The following is a 12,981-nucleotide window of genomic DNA, read 5'->3' on the forward strand; positions in this document are numbered from 1 at the left end:
ACGTGAGCACCGCCGGGGGGAGGAGCCACAGTGTTGCTGTATCACCGTGTGTGTGTGTGTGTGTGTGTGTGTGTGTGTGTGTGTGTGTGTGTGTGTGTGTGTGTGTGTGTGTAATCTGTCGGCCTCCCATCACCCCTTCATCCACCCATCTATTCCTCCCAAGAAAAGGGGCAAAAAACGGACTGACAGAATTGACAAAGGCAATTCGCATGTTATAGATATTTAGCAGTCTCTCTAAGAAGAAGCAGCAGCTTTTAAAGTTTTACAGACGCAACAAAATATAAGACTACAATCACACCAACTCAGGATCACTGTAATGATGTAACATTAGAAAAGGCAGAAGAAAGAGAAATGACACAATAATAATTAGGCTAATAAATAAAGACATACATTCTCTCTCTCTCATTAGGTAATGGTAAAGTTGTAGTGATGCCTGTAATGCCATGATGAAGGTTTCCAGCTTTCAGGTAAATGTAGGCCTAGCTGTATTTGGCATTTGTCACTTTGAAGCAGTGTTTGCTTGCTGTAATCTTTCCTCCTGTTGAAATTGAGCATTAAGACAACCCCTCATTTAGTCAATGTCCACAACACAGTCCTCATTGTGTGCAAATATGTATTCCAAAGCTGGTGTTAATATATATCCACAGTCACATTGTGTTCCTGCTCAAAAGCAAATAGAACATTTGCAAAACAAAATAGCCCCATTAGTAATGATGCAAAATGTCTTGGAGAGATTATAACCTGTATTGTAATATTGTATAATGTAGCATTTCCAAGGAAGTGATACTGGGAGAAAATGCTCTATCAGTTCATTCTGCTCATGTAGCGCCCAAAAGATAAATGAAGAATCCAATTCCACAGTGTCTCAGAAAAGCAATTCAGAGTTCCCCCCACGTTTTTCTTAATGCATCAGACTGTTTTACAGAGTTCAGTGTGGATTCCAATACTAGTGTGTGTGTGTGTTAAGAAGGAGAAGACCTTAGCCTTGCTCCTGGTAGAAGCAGGGAGTTGGTATTCCAGGAATGTCGAAAAAGAGGTTGGATTACAATTTCGGCTACGCCCACCACCATCACTACACACACTATTAACACGACCCACGGAGAGGCACGCTGAAAGTGTGATGTGTAGGCCTACAGGTATGTATATGCATGCACAGTACATTTTTCAGCTGTACACGATTTAGTAAAACATCAACTTCACTGACTTCCGGAAAACAAGTGAGTCATACTAAAAGACTACATCATGTGTAAAAATCCCCTCAATCTGAGATCCCTACGAAGAGACAGTATGCCCTTTTCACTGCAGTTATTTTTTAATTGTCATAAAGCACACGTGCTACTAATAACATTAATGAGGGCTCTGTTCTAAGTGTCCCAGTAAGTCATGACAGTGTGACAGTGAGCCAGGATGCCATCACTTATTTCATTATTTAAACCTGTGTTTTTTCAGACTGTGACATGTCAAATTGTCTTCTGTGAAAAAGGTCTGTTGTATTATCTCTAACCACTAAGTTTAAAAAAAAGATGTTGTTTTTATTTATTTTCCCCAGAAAAATTGACATTTCGGAGACACAATTTCACCTGAGAGCAGCAATATGGTTTTTACGATATTGGCCATGAATCCTAAAGTTATTTGGTAAAGACGGCATAAACGCAAAATGTGCATGCAAGCAAATACAAAATAACTTTGTTTTGCTTAGTAAGCAAAAATCTTTTTAATGTTCATTTTATTCCTCTGCACATGTAAACGGTTGCTGGATGTGGGACAATTTATACGTATCTAACACCAACCGTGTCAGCAGTGCAGAAAACACAAGTCATTGAGTTATGTGAGTACTACATATATAAATCCATGCTAGTCTCCATAAATTCATCCAGGCAGGCCTTCATAGGCCCTTGACTTCTAATTATACACTTGATGTCAACATTTGTCTCAGAACAGAGAACAAGACACAGAGTATATACTGTATACACTACTTTATCTAATACTATCTGTGTCTGCTTAATATGTGTATGTTTTCTGTCCTTCACTATCATTGAAAGTCATGTACAGTGTCTCAGGACCAACAGATTTGATAACTTAATACACACACACACACACACATACACACACACACACACACACACACACACACACACACACACACACTTTTTTGGGGGAAGTAAATGCTTGTGCTGTGTGTCGTTTTTATAACCCTCTCTGGGTCTTACAGTCCTTCAGGCCTTTTTACGTGTACGTCTTAACATTTGTATTTCAAAGTATGTGCATCATGAAATAATAAAACTTTTTTTAAAAAGCATATAAACTGCTAAACCAGCTTTTTCTCCTCTTAAAAGTTTACCTGCACTCATCTCTGCTGCCTACAAATACAGCGAAACAATGACTTCCTTAAAAAGTTCCTTTATTGAACCTATAAACTGTAGTTTTTTGATTTATTGCTGAAACACAGAAGTACAAGGGTCACTATGAAGCTAGTAAAGGGCATTCCATGGAGTTGTTTGAACACTAAAAAAGATGTGTGTATGTGTGTGTGTGTGTATATATATATATATATATATATATATATATATATATATATATATATATATATATACTGTATATATGTGTGTATATGTGTTCTGTTAATCTGATTTCAAGGGTTTCAATTTGTGTCCCAACTTGTTTCTAGAAATGTTTTAGTAAAACCCTGATTCTGATGCTGCCTCTGTTTGTGGGGACTTCAGGAGCTGCCCCCCATCCCTGCCAACAGATGTTAACAGCTGGTTTTGAGTTGAAGTGATCCAGGAGTTCCTAGAACCCCCCCTTCACTGTTAGAAGCAAACACTTCGACCCCCAACACAGACCTCACTGTCAAGTTTCTTTTTAAAACCACACACAGCACATCCAAGCATGTGCCAAGTTCCCTTCTCCTAACGGACACTGTACATTCAACATGTCTGTCTCAGTGCCAGCCAACCCGCTTACAAAATAAACAAAAATATGAGGGGATGTTTATACCATCTGGATAAAGAGCTTCTGTATTCATTTATTTGCATGACCTTACTGAGAAGTGACTTACTGAGAAGTTTAATGTTGATTTTATATTTCTTGTTATGTTGGAGGCCATGTTGGAAATAAGGTCAAGTTGGGCCAAAACAACATCTAAATTCCCAGGAAGTGATTTTACATCGCAGTGTCTAACATTTCCTTTGTGAAAAGCTTAAAATTCAAGGACAGTTTTGAGAAAATAAATAAAAATACACAAGGTTTAATTAAAAAGGTGGTCCTGGTTCATGAGGAGCAGTGAAATGACAGACTGACTGGTGTTTGTATGAGACCTCCTCCTAGTGGTCAAACAGAGCCATGACATCTGACAGATTTAATGACAGAACTCTGAGCTGTCTTAAAGGCACAATGAGTAGAATTTCCCTAAAAACAATGTATAGACTAATACAAAAAGAATCCCTCCCAATCATCACCTATGACTATTAGAAGTGTGTGGTGGTGTCTGTATCTGCAGAGACTCGGCCCTCTGCCAGTATTTTCTTATTTTGCTGCGTTCAGGGCGTTTCTGGGCGTCTAAAACGTAGTGACCAGGTGCGTGATTGTAAGTACACATCCAAAAGGAAGCTACAAAAATGGCAGGAAAAGCGCCGGAACGCCAAGGGGACAAAGCTCGTTCCAAAACTAAAGTGAATCTGGGGTTGGCTTTCACCCGCTGGTGAGCACCGTAAACCCTCATTGAGTTGGGGCAAACCTTATAGGTTGTGCTTACAAACCACAACCGACAAATCCTACTCATTCTGCCTTTAAGGTTTACTGGGCCTGAAATGTGAAGCCTAGTTCGCTAACAAGGCTTTATTGCCCCCAAAAGATCAAAAACAAATCTGATAAGAGTAAAGTGAATGTGACTACAGCAGTGCTTGTAGTAGACAGGATTTAAATTAACTTTCTCATCACTGATGACTAAAGCAAGCCTCTAAAAACATCAAAACCTTTCCTTCTTCCTTTATTACCTCCAGCTATTAGGAATATAGCGATTACATCCAAATACATCTTGAGTAATACAATTTATAAAAAAAAAAGTTATTTTCATTATTGAATAATCTGCGGATTATTTCTTGATCATATAAAATGTCAGAAAATAATGAAAAATGCTGATCATTCCCAACGTTTTCAAACAGCTTGTTTTGTTCTACAATTTATCAATTATGAAAATAGTTGGGGATTCATCTTCTGTCGGCTAATCAATTAATTATTTCAGCACTATATCACACAGACGACAACATAAGCTTTTACTATGATTTATTGTTACGTTTTGAAATCCAGCGACGATGCCCACAACACAACACAGACAGACCATAATAATTTAGTGGAGAAAACGTTGATGCTTTGGTTGCATGTTGTTCACTCTATTTACCTACCATAATGAAACAAGTACAGTACTGAACTTGTGAGCTGTACACACGTGCATTGACATACTTTTTTATACTCTAAAAAATACTCTATACAGTATATCCAACACCGTACGGCCATGAGGCATTCACAAGCAGAGAGGAGCCACTGTCCCTCTGGTCCTTTGTCTTGAAATCAAAACCATAAAAAGTGCCAAAGTACATCAAAACAGTTCTGAAATCCTAAAGTCACCACACAACAACTGAAGGAGAAACAGTTAAAGTTACAGTACTCATTGATGAATTATGACCATGATTCTTCAAGTCTACAATCAACAGTTATAAGTGCTTACAGTATATTGGAGGTGTAACAGGTACGCAGCAGCAAGGTTGTTTTTATACTGTACTTTATATACAGTGACCGTGATCCAACTCCATTAAACCTCAGTCAAATAACTGTGGGGAGTTGCTAAAGAGCTTCTGAGAAGTCTGGAAACACCCTGTGCCCACAGCAGGCTGGATTTCCAACTCAAACAGTGAGCCCCGGTCACAAATATGTAATGTGCACACACCTCAGCAATCACAGTGGCTCCAAAGTGGCTGAGTGTTATTTGCAACATACCGCCACAGTGAAGCAGAGGCAAAACATCAGGTTTGTATGTCCAAAGCAAGCTAAGGTAAGGTCATGTTAGGTAGTAGCTGGGTGAAAACACAGCTCTATCTGAAAACATTTACGGTTTACATTCAATGTTGTTTACTTCACTTTACTGGATCCACCAGATCTAATGCCTCAGGTTAGCCAAGAACTTTTATTCCTCTTAAATACTGTTTGGGTTAGTTTTAATGGCATTAAAGCAGTATATAAACATTTTATAATAAGTGGTTTTCAACACACTATAACGTACTTGTAAGCAGATATAAGCATTTATTAATGTATTTGTCAACAGCTATAACTCTGCCTGTGGTCACCAATAAGTGGAGGCTGGTTTATAAACAGATAATGATAATATAGTAAACCAAGTTGTAATAGTATAAAATATGTCTTCATAGGAGAATTACAATTACTGTACATTAATAAACACTTAAATGTCCTTATAGCTGCGTACAACTACATTTTAGTATGTTATAAACCATTTATATTACATGTTTATATACTGCTTAGAAATGGTAAACAGGGGGAATGGCTTCAGGGTATTTGCAGTATATTTTCTACATTGAGCTGACTCCCAGAAGTGATTTCACACCTATACACTGACACCGTTCTTATTAAAACTGATTAAAAACTCTCCTGTAATTGCACAACAAGGTTAAAACCTCATTTGATCCCTTTGTGTTTAGACTTTTCCAGACTGGGCCTCAGCAGAGAAACACAAAAAGTTGAATGTGGTGGTGTGCATAGTCAGATTAATCTGTGTATTTTATGATATTGTATGTGTACTGTTTTAATGTGATGTCAATATGACTAATCAAATAATATGTATGTCTGTTTCTGTATAGACGGTATTGCAAACCTCCCTTCTATTTGAGTCCTATGACATTTGACTGAGGTGGATGGAGTTGACAGAGGTGTATTTTATTTACTGTAAATGTAGTGCTCGAGTTGGAGGAATATCCCTTTATGTCCCCTTCTCTCCCACATTACAGTACAGTTCAGGACTCCTCGTCAGTGGCACTGGGGGAGCGCTCCTGGAGGAGAGATAAAAGAGAAAACTAGAAAATGTCTAGAATATTCTTTAATCTGCAGCCCAACCCTGATTGGAAAGAAAAAAAAAAAATTATAAAGTTGATAAACGGATGACATATGTGTGTCATGACTTTTTTTTATTCAAGCAAGTGTTGTAAGAGCTCATGAGAAACTCATAAAAACAAGATAAAAACAGCATCCCGCAATGTGGAAAAAAAGCGCTAAGTTTTCCTCGTTACAAACTTTTCACCAAGTTTAAAGCTTAACTCTCACCAAAATGCAACCCAGGGGCTTTTTGTGAATGTACCCGAGTCAAACTTTCGTTTAAAAGCATATTTAGGACGGAATTGCCACTTTTAAGATTGACCGTTTTTCGATCAAATGGCCTTTTGAATGGGAGTGGGGCAGGGGCCTTTTATGCTAGCCTCAAAATAGTTATTTTTTAAACACTAAGAAGGCTCAACACAACATTAAACTTTGCTCGAAGTATCACCAGGGGCTCTACACCAAAGCATGTTGTGTTGAGCCTTCTTAGTGTTTTAAAAATAGCTATTTTGAGGCTAGCATAAAAGTGCCCCTAGCACTCCCATTCAAAAGGCCATTTGACCAAAAAACAAAAATATGGTAAATCTTAAAAGTGGCAATTCCGTCCTAAATATGCTTTTAAACGAAAGTTTGACTCGGGTACATTCACAAAAAGACCCTAGGTTGCATTTTGGCGAGAGTTACGCTTTAACTGAAATCGGTCAACATGTTTTAAAGTGCTCATATTATGTTCATTTTCAGAACCAGAATAGGTTTACGTGGTTTAATTTTCAGAAAACACCATATATTTGTTGTACTGCAAATTGCTGCAGCTCCTCTTTTCACCCTGTGTGTTGAGATCTCTGTTTTAGCTACAGAGTGAGGCATCTCACTTCTGTACCATCTTTGTTGGGAGTTGCACATGCGCAGTAAGTACTGCTAGCTAGTCAGTTGCAGAGTATGAGGGCGTGCCATGCTAGCAGCTAGGTGAGCATTATAACGTGTTACAAAGTGACACACGTTCGTCATGGAAGTAAAGGCTGGACTACAACAGAGCTGTTTGGAGCAGTTTGTGAACAGTGTTTTCTCTGGAAGATGGTAAGTCCCTTTGGGGTGGACTTTGGGCTTTTTCACTTTGTAAACCTATAACGTGTACAAAAAGATATATAACACAATAATGAAAAGGGGAAAGCCAAAAAGCATAAAATGAGCACTTTAAGGTATCCTGCAAACCAAAACACAACGGTTTTAGCAGACATAATTAAGGACAAAGAGAAAATAGGCGTCCATTTTTACATTTAGTCATTTTTACACTCTGCAGGTTTGTTGCTTCATGTCTGCTAAGATCAAGCATGTAGAAACATATGACTGAGCCACGAATGGAAAAGAAGTGAGTCTTCACCTGAGCAATTCCATAATTTATTCCATACTCTACGTAATACTAATTTTGATATTTTCACTCTCTGAAGGAATATTTTTTTAATTGATCTTTCACAACACATCCCCTGTGTCACTTAACTGGTTCTTTTAAAGACGGACGGACACACACACACACACACAAACACACACACACACACACACACACACACACACACACACACACACACACACACACACACACACACACACACACACACACACACACACAGAGTTACCTCTTCCTGCTCATCCTCAGAGTCGTCATCACTAACAACAGGTTTGGCTCTGCTGCGTCCTGATCGTCTGCTGCGACCCTTCCCTCGATCTCCACCTTTATCCTTCTTTCCCAGACGGATCTTCACTTTCACTGAGCGAGCTGGACACACACACACACACACACACACACACACACACACACACACACACACAACACACACACACGTAACATGTTTATGGCATAAATAAAACTAAGACTAATCTAAAGCGTGAAAAAGCACTCAAAACAATGTAAGTGAAAATGAACTTAAGTGTCTGTCTCGAGCAAAAAATTATCAATGACGAAAAGTTCAAGTTCAAGTTTATTTGTCACATGCAGTCATACACTTACAACAAGCAGTGAAATGAATTTCTGACTACACTCCAACTGTGCTATCACATAACTAATAGCATAATAAGTTAAGTTATAGAATAAAATAAAAAAGGACATCACAGCACATTCTTACCACTGACAAAGGGAATCACAAATTAACTAAAACATAAATTGCATATACAAACAACAAACCAAAATGGACATGCTTACATTCAGTTTCTGATCCTTCCTCCAGCTCGTCTTCCTCTTCCTCACTCTCCTCTCCTTCACTTTCCTCCTCCTTCTCGATCTTTTGCCTCAAACTGGTAAACACTGACTGGAGGACGATGGAGTCTTCATATATCTGCTCACATGAGAAAAACATGGCAGAAAACAACTTTTATTATCATCATCAGGAGCAAGACAAACTTAACATCGCCATCATCAGACCCTCCATAGTGGGAGCCAGCTGGCAGGAGCCTTTCCCCGACTGGATCAACAACTTCAACGGGCCAAGTGGAATCTTATTCCATATACAGTGCCTTGCGAAAGTATTCGGCCCCCTTGAACTTTTCGACCTTTTGCCACATTTCAGGCTTCAAACATAAAGATATAAAACTGTAATTTTTTGTGAAGAATCAACAAAAAGTGGGACACAATCATGAAGTGAAACGAAATTTATTGGATATTTCAAACTTTTTTAACAAATAAAAAACTGAAAAATTGGGTGCAAAATTATTCAGCCCCTTTACTTTCAGTGCAGCAAACTCTCTCCAGAAGTTCAGTGAGGATCTCTGAATGATCCAATGTTGACCTAAATGACTAATGATGATAAATAGAATCCAGCTGTGTGTAATCAAGTCTCCGTATAAATGCACCTGCTCTGTGATAGTCTCAGAGGTCCGTGTAAAGTGCAGAGAGCATCATGAAGAACAAGGAACACACCAGGCAGGTCCGAGATACTGTTGTGGAGAAGTTTAAAGCCGGATTTGGATACAAAAAGATTTCCCAAGCTTTAAACATCACAAGGAGCACTGTGCAAGCGATAATATTGAAATGGAAGGAGTATCAGACCACTACAAATCTCCGAAGACCCGGCCGTCCCTCTAAACTTTCAGCGCATACAAGGAGAAGACTGATCAGAGATGCAGCCAAGAGGCCCATGATCACTCTGGATGAATCTGCGGAGATCTACAGCTGAGGCGGGAGACTCTGTCCATAGGACAACAATCAGTCGTATACTGCACAAATCTGGCCTTTATGGAAGAGTGGCAAGAAGAAAGCCATTTCTTAAAGATATGCATAAAAGTGTCGTTGAAAGTTTGCCACAAGCCACCTGGGAGACACACCAAACATGTGGAAGAAGGTGCTCTGGTCAGATGAAACCAAAATCGAACTTTTTGGCAACAATGCAAAACGTTATGTTTGGCGTAAAAGCAACACAGCTCATCACCTCTGAACACACCATCCCCACTGTCAAACATGGTGGTGGCAGCATCATGGTTTGGGCCTGCTTTTCTTCAGCAGGGACAGGGAAGATGGTTAAAATTGATGGGAAGATGGATGGAGCCAAATACAGGACCATTCTGGAAGAAAACCTGATTGAGTCTGCAAAGACCTGAGACTGGGACGGAGATTTGTCTTCCAACAAGACAATGATCCAAAAACATAAAGCAAAATCTACAATGGAATGGTTCACAAATAAACATATCCAGGTGTTAGAATGGCCAAGTCAAAGTCCAGACCTGAATCCAATCGAGAATCTGTGGAAAGAACTGAAAACTGCTGTTCACAAACGCTCTCCATCCAACCTCACTGAGCTCGAGCTGTTTTGCAAGGAGGAATGGGCAAAAATGTCAGTCTCCGATGTGCAAAACTGATGGAGACATACCCCAGCGACTTACAGCTGTAATCGCAGCAAAAGGTGGCGCCCAAAGTATTAACTTAAGGGGGCTGAATAATTTTGCACGCCCAATATTTCAGTTTTTTATTTGTTTAAAAGGTTTGAAATATCCAATAAATTTCGTTCCACTTCATGATTGTGTCCCACCTGTTGTTGATTCTTCACAAAAAATTACAGTTTTATATCTTTATGTTTGAGGCCTGAAATGTGGCAAAAGGTCGAAAAGTTCAAGGGGGCCGAATACTTTCGCAAGGCACTGACAGACAGAAATAGTCGTCTGCCACACATGATGAAGGCATCTGGTGGGCCAATCAGCAACAAGATGCATAATTTCTCCAGTGACGTAGCAGTTATAGCTTTAATGTCCTTTATTTAAAGCTTTCTGATCAGTGCAATCCATGTATATATAACCAAAAAATTCTGTTAAAAAATGTATAATGCCCACCAAGTTTCACCAATCAGACTTTTGGCATTTAATTATGGTTCACCAAGCCTCCAAGTTTCCTAAATATAGGACAAGTAGTGGCTGAGATATAAAAAGAAGACAAAAAGTTATTTCTGTAATGGGCACAAATCAACCATTCACCAAGTGACAGGTGTACAAAATACTCTCACTGAACAGTATACAGTAGAGACGAGGACAGCAGGTGTTTTTCTGCGTCCTTGAGTAAAGACTGTACACAGTAAGTCTCACCAGTGATCCCTCCAGGTTGAAGGTCTGAGCGTTTTGGAAAAGCAGCATGACGTCTCTCTCCAGGTCACCCAGACTGCGATAGCGATGACCTCGAATCCTCTCCTACAGCGAAGATACAGTATGTACATCACTTAGTAACATGTGATGTGTATCTGTTAACCTATACATTTTCTTGTTGTCTTTTTTTGTTGTATGGGCGATACTTTGCAGCTGCAGTAACCAACTTACCCCAAAAGAATATTTTTTTCTGATCTAACCTTGATCTTCCTGAAGTCCACAGGCTTGCGGATCAGTTCGTAGTACTCTGGCAGCTCTTTTCGAGATGGCAGCTGGATGAACACCTCGCTCAGCTGACGCCCACTGGCGCTGCAGGAAATGACATTATCGGGATGAGACAAAACACTTTTAGAATTCATCAAATTAAATGTCCCTTTGTTCATTTATTCTACTTAAACACTATGGATGAGAGACAACTTTCATAATCACTCTTATCTATGAATAAAAACTTTAGCTTTAGAGTTCAGATCCACCACTGTTTGCCAGTTTCTAGTTAAATTTTAGATTTGAAATTTTTTTTAAAAACCCTACACATTACTTTTTCCTTAATCCACAGCCCCACGTCTTCATAAATAAAATACTGTCAGCAAACATATAAAAGCCAATTAATAAAAGTTATTAAGAGTTAAAGCACTCAATCTGTAGGACCGTCCACATAGCATGCATTTAAATTCTTAAGTCTTTAAGTCCAGCTAGCAGTGGTACAGACATTGTACATATACATGCATTATTGGTGACTATTAAATAACGTTTATGCAAATATTGTGCGCTCTACTTCACTTTGTATGTATTTGATGCCATTTGTGTGACATCTGATGGTTTAATTCATGATAGCATAATTTAAAATGTCTGATTTAGTGATATTTATTTTTGAATTTTTGAAGTGTTATTTCAGAAAATGTGTGTAAGCTGTTGTGAAAACTGGTGACTTCTCTCAGTTTCTATAAATGTTCAAGGAAGTGCAACATTTGACCTTAAGTTGTCCTGAGACTAAATAATGATGGCCACAACAGAGATGAGTAAGGGGTCAGTAAAAACATTGCAACATCTTTTAATGTCAGTGAATAACCAACACAAAACTTGTGAGCTACCTGTCTTTATACTTGATGACAGCGTCCACGATCTTCTTCATCTTCTTTGTGAGGGCGGGGGGGTTGGGGGAGAGTTTCTCAGCAGGTGGTCGTCCCCTCTTCCTCTGCCTCTTCCCATCTTCATCTTTGTCCCCTCGACCTCGTCCCCCCGAGGAAGAGGAGGGACCTGGGAGATCCAGGTCGCGGTCACGCTTCCTCTTGCGGGTCGTCTTTTTGTGACGTACCTCTTCCTCGATCTCCTCTAGTGTGCCCTCCTCTATCGCCTGCACGGGAAACACAGACTGAGAGATTAAAAGACTAATCAACCTTTTACTCCAGGAAGCGAAGAAGTTTTATGTTGTATTTAAATTTGATTTATTTCTCAGCTCTGCCCCTGCTGCATGAGGCTAATAACCTTGATCCACTGCTTCTCCGTCAGTGAATCGCTGTAATCCACCTCCTTCCGCTGTCGAGAACCTCGTCCAAACATTTTCTCCTCCTCTTCCTCGCAGGTCAGCCGTTCAACCTCAGCGTCGTCCTTCATGATCCAAGTGGGCAGCTCGTCCTCCTCCATCAGACGAGGTTTTCGCCGTGGGTTACGGGCATCCTCGCGACGCCTGTCTAGGTCCATACGCTGAGGGAGGGAGAGGAAGAAAAAAAGGGCCACGGAACATACAATATGTAGGGAGAGGATGTTGGTTAAGGCTTTAGTTAAAGACTTGTATGAGCTGTAATTTGTCTTCAAAACACTGACCATGAACTGGTCAAACTCCTCCTCACTCCTGGCAATCATCTGGTTGACCGTCTCATCATCTGGCACCTCATCCTCCTCCTGAATACAGCAAGCACACATCGGCAATCAGAGCATAAGCAGGCTCACTCTTTAAAATTGTGCTTCTGACTGTTTCTGGTGCACGCACGCACACACATTAATGCGTAGACAGACTTCCTGACCCCAGACCTCGTCTTGCTCCTCGTGTTCCAGGATGGCCTGCAGGAAGGCCCTGCGCTCGTGGCTGGAAGACTTCTGATCAAACATGCCAGCCTGAATGACCTTTTGGTCCACGTTAAGTTTGTACTTGGCAGCAGCCAGGATTTTCTCTTCAACACTGTTGATTGTGCAAAGACGTAGCACACGCACCTCGTTCTGTTGACCAATACGGTGGGCTCGGTCCTGAGCCTGCAGGTC

General features: G+C 40.0%; 1 protein-coding gene across 6 annotated transcripts in view; it reads right to left on the reverse strand.

Annotated features, from left to right (window-relative positions):
• Positions 1 to 4,267: 4,267 nt before the first annotated feature.
• Positions 4,268 to 12,981, reverse strand: part of LOC120561874 (transcription activator BRG1) — a 29,254-nt gene continuing 20,540 nt past the window's right edge. For 2 of the 6 annotated variants that reach the window (XM_039805196.1, XM_039805230.1), the window contains 9 exons: positions 12,721 to 12,981; positions 12,547 to 12,624; positions 12,208 to 12,426; positions 11,814 to 12,094; positions 10,923 to 11,031; positions 10,666 to 10,767; positions 8,300 to 8,432; positions 7,737 to 7,876; positions 4,268 to 6,059 (listed from right to left, as the gene is read on the reverse strand). In XM_039805196.1, the coding sequence (XP_039661130.1) occupies positions 6,024 to 6,059; positions 7,737 to 7,876; positions 8,300 to 8,432; positions 10,666 to 10,767; positions 10,923 to 11,031; positions 11,814 to 12,094; positions 12,208 to 12,426; positions 12,547 to 12,624; positions 12,721 to 12,981 (1,359 nt within the window). In that variant the 3' untranslated portion in view covers positions 4,268 to 6,023. Of the gene's footprint in view, positions 6,060 to 7,736; positions 7,877 to 8,299; positions 8,433 to 10,665; positions 10,768 to 10,922; positions 11,032 to 11,813; positions 12,095 to 12,207; positions 12,427 to 12,546; positions 12,625 to 12,716 lie in introns of all 6 variants that reach the window. The other 4 variants (XM_039805222.1, XM_039805213.1, XM_039805205.1 and 1 more) reach the window with 4 other exon arrangements.

This window comes from Perca fluviatilis, chromosome 1 (assembly GCF_010015445.1).
Source record: "Perca fluviatilis chromosome 1, GENO_Pfluv_1.0, whole genome shotgun sequence".
Classification (NCBI taxonomy): Eukaryota; Metazoa; Chordata; class Actinopteri; order Perciformes; family Percidae; genus Perca; species Perca fluviatilis.